Raw genomic sequence first — 16359 nt, 5'->3', positions numbered from 1 at the left:
TGGAATATATGCCACCTCAGATAACTGTACAGAACTTCCTAAACTCACTCTGGAAGATCCCTAGATCCTTACAAATTCTTACAAAGTTTATGTCTTAAGCTTAAAACAACTCTCAAAGTTGGAAACCTAAAATGTACTTCTAAGTTAAAAAACTAAAACTAAATCTGGCCTACTAGGGCTTAGCTTGTGAGAATGCCCTCCTCACACAAAGCCAAGGCTCAGGCTCTGGGCAAGGCTGGCCCTTGGGTGCCAACGGCGGGTCTTGAGTTTTGTTAGATCTGAAGCTCAACATTATCAGCTCACTTGGGTGAACAGGATCCGGAGTAACTGGGTCTACTCAACAAATTCTCAGAAACTAACTTATAAGTCAGGGCACCTGTTTATTAATTTACAAGGAGAAATGAATCCACTAGAAGAACCAGCAAACACAGACTCATGAAACAGTGGCCTCTACTTGGGGACCAAAGTAAATTTTATGACTATACCTTCTAGCTGTGTTCTCCATGCAAAACACTGAGCTCAGTATTACTCTGGAGAAAGTGCTAAGAAGTCTATGAAGGAAGAAAGGGAAGAACACTTAGTCCCATTGAGCAGTACCCAGCATGTCTCTGCTACAGGGTTCAGGCATTTTCATTTGTGCAAATTATTTAATCCTTATGAAAAAACCACAAGGTGGGTTTTATCTAATAAAACAAAACTCCCTCTGAACAAAGATGTTTAAAGTATTATAAAAAGGCCTAGGTATCCTTAAGGCCAACATTCAGCACATCTCATGAGTATTCACTATACGCTAGACACTGGAGCTATAGGAGCCACTGTCCCTGTCCCCCGGGAACCCCTACTCTAAAGAGGGAGACAGATAAACTGCAACTGCACAGCCACATGAGGGCCCAGCAGGAATGAGGGAAAATGACTGGAAGAGGCACCAAACTCAGTGCCCAGGTCTGAGAAGCCAGTGGAACCTGGAGCGATGATTCTGCCCAGCTGGACAGTGAGAGGCTATAGTCCCAGAGTGACATCTGCCATCCCTCAGAAATCACACTGCCTAAGGTGCACATCAGAGGCACTACGACAAATCCCCTCCTACAAGCTCCATGACAAAGAACTCCTCTGTGGACACCCACACTGCAGCCCTGTCTATCTGAAATTCAACAAACCTCCAGCACTCCCTGCAGCGCCAGTTGACAGATTAGTATTTTTTTTTTTTAGTGCTTTGGTGCTTACCAATGGAAAAAGGACCTTTCCTCAGTGCTAGAGAGGATTAAATGATGAGTACGACACAGTCGGTGTGCACCCGCATCGCAGGACACAGCTAATTTCTTTCTTTTTTTTTTTTTTTGAGATGCAGTTTCACTCTGTTGCCCAGCTGGAGTGCAGTGTGCAATCTCGGCTGACTGCAACCTCCACCTCCCGGGTTCAAGTGATTCTCCTGCCTCAGCCTCCCGAGTAGGTGGGATTACAGGCGCGTGCCACCACACCTGGCAAATTTTTTGTATTTTTAGTAGAGACAGGGTTTCACCATGTTAGCCAGGATGGTCTTGATCCCCTGACCTCCTGATCCGCCCACCTCAACCTCCCAAAGTGCTGGGATTACAGGCGTAAGCCACTGCATCCGGCCGACAGAGCGAATTTCAAGGGGAACCATAGTTCTGCCCACTACTGCCTGTTTGCTTCAGTGAGAAAAACACAGGCACCTTAGTGCCCACAGGAGGCCACACTGGGGGTGGCCAGGATCCATGCTGGTGGTGTCTTAAGCAGCACTCCACTCATGTTGCAGGTTTCATGGATGGAATTCCAGTTTTGGGTGCTCTCTTGCTTGACCATCTCCCTATATAATTTTTCAACCAAGCTCTTGGGTCCCAACTGACCACAAATCCATAGGAAAATTACTTCTCCCTGGAAGATGTAAAACCTGTGGCTTCTTCCTTGAGTCAAGATGGATGAATTCAACAACCTATACACCCCACCTGGAAGAGACGGCGCTTCTCCTCCATACACGTCCCTTGCCACAGGGTCTCAGATCAGGAAGCCAGCAAATGAACCCTCCACCCCATCCTCCCAAAGCAGGGGTCATGGAGACCGGGCCACCCTAGCTCACAATGGGCAAGCCCTGGGAAGCAGCCATGAAAGCCACTCACAAGCGACTCACACCATCATTCTAAACGGCGCTTTCCACACTGGACTTGCACCTACCTCATTCTCCATGGAATACCCCGTGTGAAATTCTGTTTGAGGAATTTCTTTGGAGAGATTCTGGTTCCTCCTCCTCTGCCGACAGCTACTATGCATTCTCTATTCACTTCTGAATTTGTTGAAAAATATGGCCAGATGTTAGCCCTCCCTCTGAAAAAAACATGACTGAACAGGAAGACCAGAAACCACAGCTTCCTTCTGCAAAGCCACTGAAGCTGTTTACAATGTTTTAAAAGTTTAAAAAGCAGGCAGCACGCAGAAACTGTTGGCAAAATCCAAACAGTCTGCATGCACAAAAAGACACAAAGTAAATCAGCTCATTTTCCCTACTCCCCACAGCACGCGAACCCCACAGGCAGCCTCCCTGCATTTCCAGCAGAAACTCTGCAGTCAACAGAAGGACATTACTTTGAAAGTCCACCATTCTGCACATTCGAATGCCAAAGCTAAACAAGCAGAGAGAAAGCACTGTGAGGGGCTACCCTTTCCTGGAGACAACAGGCCGTGCTGCTGGTGAAGACCCATGGTACCCGCCTCATACGAAGGGTGGAAACACGCGACAAGGCTATTCCAGCCACCCTGTTTGCAGTGCTTGCTCAAAGGCAGCAAGATCTTTACAGAGATAACTCCATTCCCAGGTGGGGCTTGGGCAGGGTACACTGGGCTCTACCGGTCCTCAGCCTACAAGTGCCTCTACCTGCCTCCAGGACTCATGAGTTTGAGTCAGCAGCACTTTGAAATTAAACAGGGCGCCTCTGGGCAACCTCACTTCTTTAAGGCAAATTTCCTAATCTAGAAAAGCAGAAGTTGGATCTGTTGCTGGTGAAGGCTCTTAGAACTCAGAAAATTCCAGAATGGTTTGCCAATAGGGAAGGCTACTTAATTAAATATTCTGGTTGGCCGGGTGCGGTGGCTCATGTCTGCTACAATCCCAGCACTTTAGGAGGCCGAGGCAGGTGAATCACCTGAGGTAAGAAGTTCAAGAGCAGCCTGGCCAACAAGGTGAAACCCCGTTTCTGCTAAAAATAGAAAAACTAGCTGGGCGTGGTGGTGGGCGCCTGTTATCCCAGCTACTTGGGAGGCTGAGGCAGGAGAATCACTTGAACCTGGGAGGTAGAGGTTGCAGTGAGCCAAGAAAGCGCCATTGCACTCCAGCCTGGGTGACAGAGTGAGACTCCATCTCAAAAAAAAAAAAAAAAAAAAAAAAATTCTGGTTAGAGTGACTATATTCACAGATCAATAAATAAACATAACACTTACAATTTTTTAAATATTAGGTTGAACCAAATCAAAGTGTTGATTTTCAACAGTATTCTCGCTATAAAAATGGTACTTTCGTATGGTTCTATTTCACTAACCTGTAACAAATAAAGTTTAATATTTCTTGATTCTGAAAAGACTGTTTCAGAATAATAATTTAGTGCTTCAATTAGTATTCCATATACCACAGATGTAGAAACTGTCATAAAGTTGGAAAAGCAGCATTAGAACTAGATTCGAATCAATATCCAGTATTAACTGGACTGTCACTTTCTGTCTTTAAAAACCAGAGTAGAGTCGCCTATACAGGGCAGAACCAGCTGACCCTGACCTTCAGGCAGGCTCAAAGGGAAAAAGCAAACCAGGAGTGAGATACAGAAAGAGGTGCTACTCAGCTGAGCAGCCTCACCTCTATTTTGGCTACTGCAAAGGGGAAGGGTTCCAGGGAAACAAACATGACTAAAAAGAAAACCCACATGCTCTGAACGCTAGTCAACCCCAACGTTTCCTCACACTGTGATCCCCATGGCCAACATGACAGAGAAAAGCCAAAGAGTAAAGGGGAAGAGACAGGCACAGAAACCTACATTCTAGCTAGTATACTTAGAGACACTTGAGAAGAATTGCATCCATAAAATAAGACTAGACAGCCATGAAAAAGAGAAAACGGCCGGGCGTGGTGGCTCACGCCTGTAATCCCAGCATTTTGAAAGGTTGAGGTGGGCAGATCACCTGAGGTCAGGAGTTCGAGACCAGCCTGACCAACATGGAGAAATCCCGTCTCTACTAAAAATACAAAATTAGCCGGACATGATGGTGCATGCCTGTAATCCTAGCTATTCGGGAGGCTGAAGCATAAGAATCACTTGAACCCAGAAGGTGGAGGTTGAGGTGAGCCGAGATCGCGCCACTGTACTCCAGCGTGGGCAACAAGAGTGAAACTCCATCTCAAAAAAAAAAAAAAAAAGAACAGAGAACAAGAAACATATCTTAGAAATTACAAATATGACTGCCAAAATAAAAAATTCATAGAATAATAACAAGGACATAGCTGAGAGCCCAAAGAATTACATGAAGGAGAACTGTGGGGTTGGCCAATGCCTGCCTGCGCTGATGGCCACAGCTGCAAATGTTTTACAGATGAACAAATCCACCAAGTCGATAAAGGTAATCACCAACTTTGAACCCTGACTAAGGAAAATGTTAGCCCCCAAAAAGAATTCCATTCTCAGTAGTAGAACCACATTACAAAAAATTGTACTCAATTATGATGCCTTGAATTTCATCAATAAAAAATTTATGAAAATGTGCTTTCTCTCTTATATAAATACCTACTTAATGGCCTCAATTTTGCCCCTTGGCTCACACAGCCTAAAATATTTATTATCTGGTCCTTTATATGAAGTTTGCCAACCCTGTCCTAGAACAAAGTGAAAAGGCAAAAAGTTTAATGTAAGAAAAATTAAAGGCCACAGAAGCCGGGTCCATCAAGTCTAACAGTTTCTTAAAAGGAGAATAAAAGTGGGCAGAATCAAAGAGGGACACAAATATCAGAAGACAACAATGACGAACTCAATTTTATGGACAAAAAAAGCACAGTAACAAGTAGGTCGAATGTAAGAGACAAATCCTAAACACTTAGACTCATCTTCATAAAACTGCAGAATTTCGAGAGAATCTTAAAAGTTTCCAATAAGAAAATGCAAAAAAAAAGTACCTTTAAAAGCAGTAAGACTCAGATCAGCATCAGATGTATCATGATAAATGGGAATATGGTAATCCCTTTAAAATTCTGTGGGGAAATTAATTTAAATCTGGAAGTTAATTTAAAACCAAAGTGTCAATCAAGGTGCAAAACTGTTATTTTCACACCTGCAGTGTCTTGGATCTTTACACCCTAAAAACCCCCTTTTGAAAAACATACTAGAGGATATACTCCCAGCAAAAGGAGGATGATCCAAGACAGGAAAAGATGTGGACTCCAAGAAATGGTGGAACCAACCCAGGAAGCAGAGAAAAGAAATCCCAGGGTGACAATGACAGTGTTCAGCAAGCAAACAAAGGAAAATCTAGAAGATTCCATTATGTAAACCAAGAGCCTAGAAGTTCTTGATGATAAAAACATGTTTCTTGGGCCTTGACTAAGGGCTGGCCTCGACATGCAGAGATGAAACTCCACAAAGCCTATAGGTAATCATTTAATGTTTGACTGACTGCTGAATGGTGATGCCAGAAGTTATCATCAGCTGAAGAGGCTTTGCTGAACATTATAATCAGCTGAAGAGACTGCTGAACTGGCTACTCAGTAGAAATCCAAAAAGTCTACACTTTAGGTGTAAGGAAAACACCTAGAACTAAATTCAAAACTGATACAGAGGCTGGGCGTGGTGGTTCATGCCTATAATCCCAGCACTTTGGGAGGCTGAGGGGAGAGGATAACCTGAGATTGGGAGTTCGAGACCAGCCTGACCAGCATGGAGAAACCCCGACTCTACTAAAAATACAAAATTAGCCAGGCATGGTGGCACATGCCTGTAATCCTAGCTACTAGGGAGGCTAAGGCAGAAGAATCGCTTGAACCTGGGAGGCGGAGGTTGCGGTGAGCCAAGATTGCGCCATTGCACTCCAGCCTGGGTAACAAGAGCGAAACTCCGTCTCAAAAAAAAAAAAAAAAAACTGATACAGAGCTATCAAAATAATGACTAAACAAAGATGCACAGGACAAAAAAAAAATGTCCCAGTAATCTCACTGCCTGCCATAATAAAACTGAACCTCATTCATAATAACAAGGCATTCTCTAGAAAAAGGCTGAGTAAACTCTACCACACAGGCAAGCCCCCTGTTTTTGTAAATAAATTGGGGTTTTTTTGGTGTTTTTTTTGTTGTTGTTGTTAGTTTTGTTTTTTGAGATGGAGTCTTGCTCTGTCGCCCAGGCTGGAGTGCAGTGGCACAATCTCGGCTCACTGCAACCTCCACCTCCCAGGTTTAAGCCATACTCCTGCCTCAGCCTCCCGAGTAGCTGGGACTACAGGCGCCCGCCACCTTGCCTGGCTAATTTTTGTATTTTTAGTAGAGACAGGGTTTCGCCACGTTGGCCAGGCTGGTCTCGAACTCCTGACCTCAGGTGATCCACCCACCTCGGCCTCCCAAAGTGCTGGGATTACAGGCGTGAGCCACCTCGCTCAGCCGTAAATAGAGTTTTATTAGAACATTTAAAAAAAGAAGTTTGGGCAGGGCATGGTTCTCACCTATAAGTGGGAGCTAAACTATGGGTACACAAAGGCATACAGAGTGATATAATGGACACTGGAGACTTAGAAAGTGAGAAAGTGGGAGGGAGGTGAGGCATGAAAAATTACCTACTGGGTACAATGTACACTCTTTGGGTAATGGGTACACTAAAAGCCCAGACTTGCAGGGCACGGTGGCCCATGCCTGTAATCCCAGCACTGTGGGAGGCCGAGGCGGGTGGATCACTTGAGCTCCGGAGTTCGAGACCAACCTGGCCAACATGGTGAAACCCCGTCTCTACTAAAAATACAAAAATTAGCCAGGCGTGGTAGTGGACACCTATAATCCCAGCTACTCGAGAGGCTGAGGCAGGAGAATCACTTGAGGCCGGGAGGCAGAGGTTGCAGTGAGCCGAGATCGCGCCACTGCACAAGAAAAGCAATTTATCGGAAACTCTAAAGAAAAGGCCGGGCACGGTGGCTCACGCCTGTAATCCCAGCACTTTGGGAGGGTGAGGCGGGTGGATCACGAGGTCAGGAGATCAAGACTATTCTGGCTAACACGGTGAAATCCCGTCTCTACTAAAAATACAAAACATTAGCCAGGCGCGGTGGCGGCCACCTGTAGTCCCAGCTACTCATGAGGCTGAGGCAGGAGAATGGTGTGAACCCGGGAGGCGGAGTTGCAGAGAGCCGAGATTACGCCACTGCACTCCAGCCTGGGCCACAGAGCGAGACTCCATCTCAAAAAAAAAAAGAAAAAAGAAAAGAAAGGCTGGGCGCGGTGGCTCACACCTGTAATCCCAGCACTTTGGGAGGCCGAGGCAGGCGGATCACGAGGTCAGGAGATTGAGACCATCCTGGCTAACACGGTGAAACCCTGTCTCTACTAAAAATACAAAAAAGTTAGCCAGGCATTGTGGCGGGCGCCTGTAGTCCTAGCTACTCGGGAGGCTGAGGCAGGAGAATGGCGAGAACCTGGGAGGCAGAGCTTGCAATGAGCCGAGATTGCACCACTACACTCCAGCCTGGGCGACAGAGCCAGACTCCGACTCAAAAAAAAAAAAGACTGTATTATTACTGCAAACACAGAAAAGCATACACAAACAGGAAAGCAACGTGAAAGACTCTAATAATAGTTGTTTCTAGTGGGTGTGATTTTTTTCATATAATATATTTTGCTATTTTCTTCTGAGATATAAGTGTATTTTTTAGTAAGAAAACTAACAAGTTCATTTTGGAAAATCCTCAAAATTTTTAGCAAATATCACTTTCACTGAATAAAAACTGTTCTCTTGAGAGGTGGGTAAAGAAAAAAAGAATAACCTTGGTTCTACTATAGAGAACAATTTGTTAACATCTACTAAAATTACAAATGCACATACGCTTTCCCAGCAATTGCATTTTTGGGAATTAATCCTACAGATGCATTACATACATGACAGGTTAGAAGATTAATTGCTTCATTATTTGTTAAGCAAAATGACAACCTAAAAGTCCATAGGAGGGCTGCTGTTTAAATATAGTAGCCCACAGATAAAAATGCCATTCCACCCTAAAGAAGAATAAAGCAACTACATATCTATAATGAAAGAGCTCCAAAACACACTGTCAAGAAAAAATAAACCCAAAGAAGTTCTTATTCCCTTAAGAGAGAAGTAGACTGGATCAAAATAACTCTCTCACAGACTGAGATTACGAACTCTAGATAAAATGTGAAAAACAATCTTCTAAAGACACTGGAGACAAACAAGAAATAAAAAAGAGGCTTGGAATTTATATGACCCTTGAAAGAAGGGAACATCACTGGGCAAGATGCACTTTTATATTGCTCTACTCCTGAGAGTGCACCCCAGTCTGAGAGGAGTGGAGCAGAGGAAAAAAAGCTGCAATTTTATTGGCCTGACAGGTTAAAGGAGGATTTGAGACTGCTAAAGAAGCTGGAAATTGAGAAGGAAATAAAGGAAAGGAGGAATCCACTAAATAAGGAACCCAAAGTCTGAGTATAATGTCCCCTCAAATCTTTGGCTGAACCCTGAACTGTGTAATGGGGATGAGACTCCCACAAGTCCAGAAAGGACACAATAGCTTGAAGGTTGAAGGAGCTGAGTTGATGGCTGGGCGCAGGGGCTCATCCCTGTAATCCCAGCACTTTGGGCAGCCAAGGCAGGAAGATCACTTGAGGTCAGGAGTTTGAAACCAGCCTGGGCAACACAGTGAGACCCCATTTCTACAAAAATAAAAATTAGCCAGATAATGTATGCCTGTAGTCCTAGCTACTTGGGACGCTAAGGTGGGAGAATTGCTTGAGCCCAGAAGTTTAAGGTCACAGTAAACTACAATCACACCACTGCACTCCAACCTAGGTGACAGAGCAAGATCCGTCTCAAAAAAAAAAAAAAAAAGCTGAGATTTTCTCTCTCCCTAGCTGCAGGGTAGATAAGAGTTTGGAATCCAAGTCCTGCCAAGTTAGAGGGGCTTAATAAGCACCTTAAACACTTGAGGCTATCCATTTGAAACCCCACAAGGGCCACATCTTAGGAGTAAAAAGTACATTCTAGGACTAAGAGATTTACCCTAAGAGTAAGGACAAAGATCAAAACTGATCTACCAAAACAAAGTATAACACCCAGCCAGGTGTGGTGGCTCATTCCCGTAATCCCAGCACTTTCGGAGGCGGAGGCAGGAGGATGGCTTGAGGCCAGGAGTTCAAGACCAGCCTGGGCAACATACTGAGACTCCATCTATATTTAAAAAATTTTTTTCATTAGCCGGACACAGTGGTGCACGCCTGTAGTCCCGGCTACTCAGGAGGATGAGGCAGGAGAATCACTTGAACCTGGGAGGCAGAGGTTGCAAGGTTGCACTAAGCCAAGATCATGCCACAGCACTCCAGCCTGGGTGACAGAGCGAGACCGTCTCAAAAAAAAAAAAAAAAAAAAAAAAAAAAGGCCAGGCGCAGTGGCTCATGCCTGTAATCCCAACACTTTGGGAGGCTGAGGCAGGCAGATCATCTGAGGTCAGGAGTTCGAGACCAGCCCAGTCAACATGGCGAAACCACATTTCTATTAAAAATATAAAAATTGGCCTGGCCTGGTGGTGCATGCCTGTAATCCCAGCTACTTGGGAGGCTGATACAGGAGAATCACTTGAATCTGGGAGGCGGAGGTTGCAGTGAGCCGAGATTGCATTACTGCACTCCAGCCTGGCGACAGAGCAAGACTCCATCTCAAAAAAAAAAAAAAAAAAAGAAATTCTTAAGACTGTCAAATAAAATAAAAGACATTCAATACAACAAAAAAGACAGGTAACCTCTCAAGAGAAACAATGGATGCCAGAAGATAATGAGTCTTCATCTTTAAAATGCTAAAAGAAGCTAGCCATGGTGGCTCACGCCTTGGGAGGCTCAGGCAGGCGGATCACTGGAGGTCAGAAGTTGAAGACCAGCCCCACCAACATGGTGAGACCCCATCTCTGCTAAAAATACAAAAAAAAATTAGTTGGCGTGGTGGTATGTGCCTATAATGACAGCCTCCCAGGAGGCTGAGGCAGAAGAATCACTTGAACCCAGGAGGTAGAGGTTGCAGTGAGCCAAGATCGCGCCACTACACTCCAGCCTGGGTGACAAAGCCAGATTCCGTCTCAAAAATAAATAAATAAGGCTGGGCGCAGTGGCTCACGCCTGTAATTCCAGCACTTTGGGAGGCCGAGGCGGGTGGATCACAAGGTCAGGAGTACAAGACCAGCCTGGCCAAGATGGTGAAACCCTGTCTCTACTAAAAATACAAAAAAAAAAAAAAAAAAGCTGGGCATGGCGGCAGGTGCCTGTAATCCCAGCTACTTGGAGGCTGAGGCAGAGAACTGCTTGAACCCAGGAGGCAGATGTTGCAGTGAGCTGAGATTGTGCCACTGCACTCCAGCTGGGGCACAGAGCAAGACTGTGTCTTAAATAAATAAATAAATAAATAATGCTGAAAGAAAACAGTCAACCTAGAATTCTATATCCTATAAAACAGAGGTCCCCAATCCCAGGCCACAGACTGGTCTGGGTCCACAGCCTGTTAGGAACCAGGCCGCACACAGCAGGAGGTGAGCAGAGGGCCAGCGAACTTTACCAGCTGAGCCCCACCTCCTGTGAGATCACAGGCTGCATTAGATTTTCATAGGAGCACAAACCCTGAATTGTGTGTTGGAGGGATCTAGGTTACACGCTCCATATGAGAATCTAATGCCTGATGATCCAAGATGGAACTGTTTCATCCCCAAACCTTTTCCTCACTTCGGTCTATGGAAAAATTGTCTTCCACGAAACCGGTCCCTGGTGCCAAAAAGGTTGGGGACTGCTGATGTAAAACTATCCTTCAAAAATGAAGACAAAATGAACACATTTTCACATAATAAAAGGTGAAACAATGTGTCAGACCTACACCACGAAAAATTCTAAGCAAGGTCTTCAGGCTAAGATCTAAAAGTAAAATCCTAAGCACCCCAACTGACTGAACAAAGCCTGTTTTGGTTCCAGCCATGACAAGATAGCTTGGGACACACCTCGTTATATTCCCTCCCTGTTGTAGTTCAGGCACAAGTGACCAGCATTAATGTTAAAATAGAGACCACAAAACTGACAGAATGGACTCTGTGGCAATAAAATACCAAATTATATGTGTTCATGAAGATCATGGCGGAAAAAAGATACCAAATTACAAACAAGACCTACGACCATACCAGGTAAGGATTCAGCCACACAGTCTTACTATTCAAGATCAACTCTGTTCTAACCGCCACAGGGTTTTTCTTTTTCTCTAGCAGCCAAACAAGCACTGTCCTGGATAAGCAATGGGAAAACAACTGCAGCTGACCACCAGATGCCAAATGACCTCCTGGTCCACAAGCCAAAACTATAGCTGTGACTGGATAAGAGACTGACTTCAGTAACTCTCTCCTGACAAGAAGACCACCGGCCATAGACTGGTTTGAGCCAGTTTACAGAGGCTGTGCACTTGAGAGTCCTGTCTCCCTGCTTCACCTTTTGAGGTATGGTGCCTGAATATAATGCTGTCTCCACCTCAAAGTGAACATGGAATGCAAATAACATGCCTGTCTGGAAAAACAACTGTCAGATACTATGCTTAGTAGTACCTGGGTGATGAAATAATCTATACACTAAATCCTCATGACAAAAGTTTACCTATATAACAAACTTGCATATGTACCCCTGAACCTAAAAGTTCTTTGAAAAATGTATGTTTGGGCCAGATGCAGTGGCTCACGCCTGTAATCCCAGCACTTTGGGAGGCCGAGGCAGGTGGATCATGAGGTCAGGAGATCGAGACCATCCTGGCTAACACGGTGAAACCCCGTTTCTACTAAAAATACCAAAAAAATTAGCCAGGCAAGGTGGCTCACGTCTGTAATCCTAGCTTTGGGAGGCCAAGGCAGTTAGATCACTTGAGGCCAGGAGTTAGAGATCAGCCTGGTCAACATGGTGAAACCCCATCTCTACCAAAAATACAAAAATTAGCCAGGCGTGGTGGTGGGCGCCTGTAATCCCAGCTACTCGGGAAGTTGAGGCAGGAGAATCATTTGAACCTGGCAGGGGGAGCTTGCAGTGAGTCAAGATCGCACCACTGCACTCCAGCCTGGGCAACAGAGCAAGACTCCATCTCAAAAAAAAAAAAAGAAAAAAAAATAAAGATGCATGTTTGGGCCAGGCACAGTGGCTCATGCCTGCAATCTCAGCACTTTGGGAGGCTGAGGCGGGTGGATCACCTGAGGTCGAGTTCGAGACCAGCCTGACCAATATGATGAAACCCCGTCTCTACTAAAAATACAAAAATTAGCCAGACCTGGTGGCATGGGCCAATAATCCCAGCTACTCAGGAGACTGAGATAGGAGAATCGCTTGAACCTGGGAGGCGGAGGTTGCAGTGAGCCAAGATCGCGCCATTGCACTCCAGCCTGGTGTGACAAGAGTGAAACTCCTTCTCAAATAAAATAAAATAAAATAAAATAAATTGCATGTCTGTTCACTACACATGCATCAGAACCCCCTCCATGAACATTCATAACTCCTCCCATAACCTGTTGAATAGACATACTTGGTCAACTGGTTCAGCACAAATTCCTGTTCCAATCCCTCCTCCTCTGAAGTGCCTACCTTTCAGGCTCTGCCAAAGGCTATGCTTCCCAGCCTGTGGGATGGCCAGCCTACAGATTGTAACTCTTTGTAAGAAATAAAGTATCCTTTCCAAATATGTACATCTCTTGAATTTTAAGTTGACAAGGCCAAAGGTAAATTATTCCAGATGCAGTGGCTCACACCTGTAATCCCAACACTTTGGGAGGCCAGGCGCGGTGGCTCACACCTGTAATTCCAGCACTTTCGGAGGCTGAGATGAGCAGATCATCTGAGGTCAGAAGTTCACGACCAGCCTGACCAACATAGCGAAACCCTGTCTCTACTAAAAATTCAAAATTAGCCAGGCATGGTGGCGCATGCCTGTAATTGCAGCTACTGGGGAGGCTGAGGCAGGAGAATGGCTTAAACCCAGGAGGCGGAGGTTGTAGTGAGCCAAGATGGCGCCATTGCACTCCAGCCTGGGTGATAGAGCAAGACTCCATCTCAAAAAAAAAATGGTTAAGACTGGCCAGGAGTTGTAGCTCAGCCCTGTAATTACAGCACTTTGGGAGGCCAAGGTGGAAGGATAGCTTGAGCCCAGAGTTCAAGACTAGTGTGGGTAACATGGCCAAAATAAAAAGGTTAAGACAGTAAATGTTGTTATGTGTTTGCTTTTTTAATGTAATTAAAAATTAAAATAGGCAGGGCGCGGTGGCTCATGCCTGTAATCCCGGCACTTTGGGAGGCTGAGGTGGGCAGATCATGAGGTCCGGAGTTCGAGACCAGCCTGGCCAACATGATGAAACCCCATCTCTACTAAAAATACAAAAATTAGCTGTGTGTGGTGGCAGGTGCCTGTAATCCCAGCTGCTTGGGAGGCTGAGGCAGAAGAATCGCTTGAACCTGGGAGGCAGAGGTTGCAGTGAGCCAAGATTGCGCCACTGCACTCTAGCCTGGGCAACAGAGTAAGACACCATCTCAAGAAAAGTAACAATAATAACAATACAAATAAAAGACACCAGAGCCAGCTTAAAGTGCTTCCCACTGGCTAAATTTGGGACAATCTGAGCTCCAAATAAATAAGGATATTAGAGGACTATAGTCTTGTAAGTAAAATAAGAATAAATAAGAACTTTAAAATGAAGAAACTTGGCAACACTATCTTAACCAAGTAACCACAGTTAACATCACCAACATGGGACAAATTGACATTATTTTCCCTGCTATGATGCAACGGAAGAATACATCATCTCTGTGGTAGTCCTACCAAAAACACATGAAGTCATGAGAAAAAAACAGACCTAACTGAGAGACATCCTACTAAGTAACTGATCTGTGATCTTCAAAAATATCAATCATCAAAGATAAGACTAGGAACCATTTTAGTTCAAAGAGCCTAAAGAGACATGCAAACCAAATGCAACACATGATTCCGAATCTATAAAATCTATGGATCCTAGAGCTATATAAAGAAAGTATCATAACAATCAGCAAGTCTGGGTGGGGTCATGAATTACCTAGCGAAATCAAATGAATGCCAATTTCCTGATTTTAATGATGTCAGAATGGTGTGGTTACAGTGTCCTTGTACCAAGCAAGGTACAGTTGAAGTGTTAAAGGGTCATGGGGCATTGTGTCTACAGTTTATTCTTAATGGTTCAGAAATGTTAACACTTGAAGGATCTGGGTGGAGGGTGTATGAATGCTCTGTGTACTCTGTATATACTCTGTGTGCTTTATATCTACTACACATATATTTAAATCATTTCAATATAAAAAGGTGAAAATTCAATAGTTTAAAGCAAAAAAAAATCTAATGTAAGATTTATAACATGGATAGAAAGAAAATATATGCCAAAAAGGTACAAATAACAGGAGGGAGTACAAATGGAACAATACTGCTGATAGGTTCTTACACTGTACAAGAAAGAAATGATATAACATTAATGGATGGTAATCTGTGACAAGACATGGATACATATAGCAATATCTAGAGGAGTTATAGCAAAAAAGCCAGTAGCAATAGAGCAGAGTTAAAAATACTCAATCAAGGCCGGGCGCGGTGGCTCAAGCCTGTAATCCCAGCACTTTGGGAGGCCGAGACGGGCGGATCACGAGGTCAGGAGATCGAGACCATCCTGGCTAACACGGTGAAACCCTGTCTCTACTAAAAAATACAAAAAACTAGCCGGGCGAGGTGGCGGGCTGAGGCAGGAGAATGGCGTAAACCCGGGAGGCGGAGCTTGTAGTGAGCTGAGATCCACCCACTGCACTCCAGCCTGGGCCACAGAGCGAGACTCCATCTCAAAAAAAAAATACTCAATCAAAGTGGAGAAACAAAGGAAGAAAGCACAAAGGGAAAGAGAAAACAAATAGCAAAATGATAGACTTAAACACAATGACATCAATTATGTAAACTTCAAAATTAAAAGGCAGAAACTATCAGACTAGATAAAAAAGCAAGCTATAACAAAATGCTCTTTATAAAGCATGTAGTTTAAAACTCCAGACATGTTGAAAGACACACCATGCAAACATGCAGCCTAAGAAAGTGGGGTAGCCAGGCATGGCTGGCTCAAGCCTGTAACCCCAGCTTCTCGGGAGGCTGAGGAGGATCACTGAGGCCAGGAGTTTGAGACCACCTGGGCAACATAGTGAGACACCATCTCTAAAAAAAAAACAAAATTAGCCACGCATGGTGGCGCACACCTGTACTCCCAGCTACCTGGGAGGCGGAGGCGGAAGATCACTTGAGCTCAGGAGTTCAAGGCTGCAGTGAGTTATGATCATACTACTGCTCTCCAGCCTCAGTGACAGAGCGAGACTCTTTGACAGTTGCTAAAGTCCCTAAAGCAAAAAAAGAACACAGTGTGGCTATATTAATATCAGACAAGGATTGGGACAAGAAGTCTTACTAGAAATAAAGATGGTCATTTCATAATGAAAAAGATTTATTTCAACAAGACATTATGGGCTGGGAGCGGCGGCTCACGCCTGTAATCTCAGAACTTTGGGAGACCGAGGCGATGGATCACCTGAGGTCAGAAGTTCAACCTTGGCTAAAACCCCAACTCTACTAAAAATACAAAAATTAGCTGGGTATGGTGGTGCATGCCTGTAATTCCAGCTACTCAGAAGGCTGAGACAGGAGAATCACTTGAACCCGGGAGGTGGAGGTAGAAGTGAGCCAAGATCACACCACTACACTGCAGCCTGGGCAAGAGAGAGACCTCGTCTCAAAAAAAAAAAAAAAAAAAAGACATTATGATCCTAACTGTGTATGTATTTAACAACAGAGCTTCAAAATACATGAAGCCAAAACTAATTAAAGGGAAAAACAAATCCAAAATTAACTAGAGAACTTAACACCCTCTCTCTCAATAACTGACAGAATTAGCTGGATGCAGTGGATCATGCCTGTAATCCTAGCACTTTGGGAGGCCAAGGTGGCTTTAGGCCAGGTGTTCAAGACCACCCTGGACAACATACTAAACTATTGATACTCTATAAAAACTTTTTTAAAAGTTAGCCAGGGCAGGGCGCAATGGTTCACACCT

General features: G+C 44.5%; 1 protein-coding gene across 11 annotated transcripts in view; it reads right to left on the bottom strand.

Moving 5' to 3' along the window:
- Positions 1–16359, bottom strand: part of CCM2 (CCM2 scaffold protein) — a 73457-nt gene that overhangs the window by 45096 nt on the left and 12002 nt on the right. For 6 of the 11 annotated variants that reach the window (XM_033194088.1, XM_033194091.1, XM_033194097.1 and 3 more), the window contains exon 1: positions 2194–2343. The exons of the other annotated variants lie outside the window; for them this stretch is intronic. In XM_033194088.1, coding sequence (XP_033049979.1) covers positions 2194–2289 — 96 coding nt within the window. In that variant the 5' untranslated portion in view covers positions 2290–2343. Of the gene's footprint in view, positions 1–2193; positions 2344–16359 lie in introns of those variants that run through there. 11 annotated transcript variants of the gene reach the window in all.

The sequence above is a fragment of the Trachypithecus francoisi genome, unplaced genomic scaffold (genome assembly GCF_009764315.1).
Source record: "Trachypithecus francoisi isolate TF-2019V2 unplaced genomic scaffold, Tfra_2.0 Lachesis_group4, whole genome shotgun sequence".
In the NCBI taxonomy this organism is placed as follows: domain Eukaryota; kingdom Metazoa; phylum Chordata; class Mammalia; order Primates; family Cercopithecidae; genus Trachypithecus; species Trachypithecus francoisi.
Note: the sequence above shows the minus strand (reverse complement) of the source record. Positions and strands in the feature narration are given on the sequence as shown.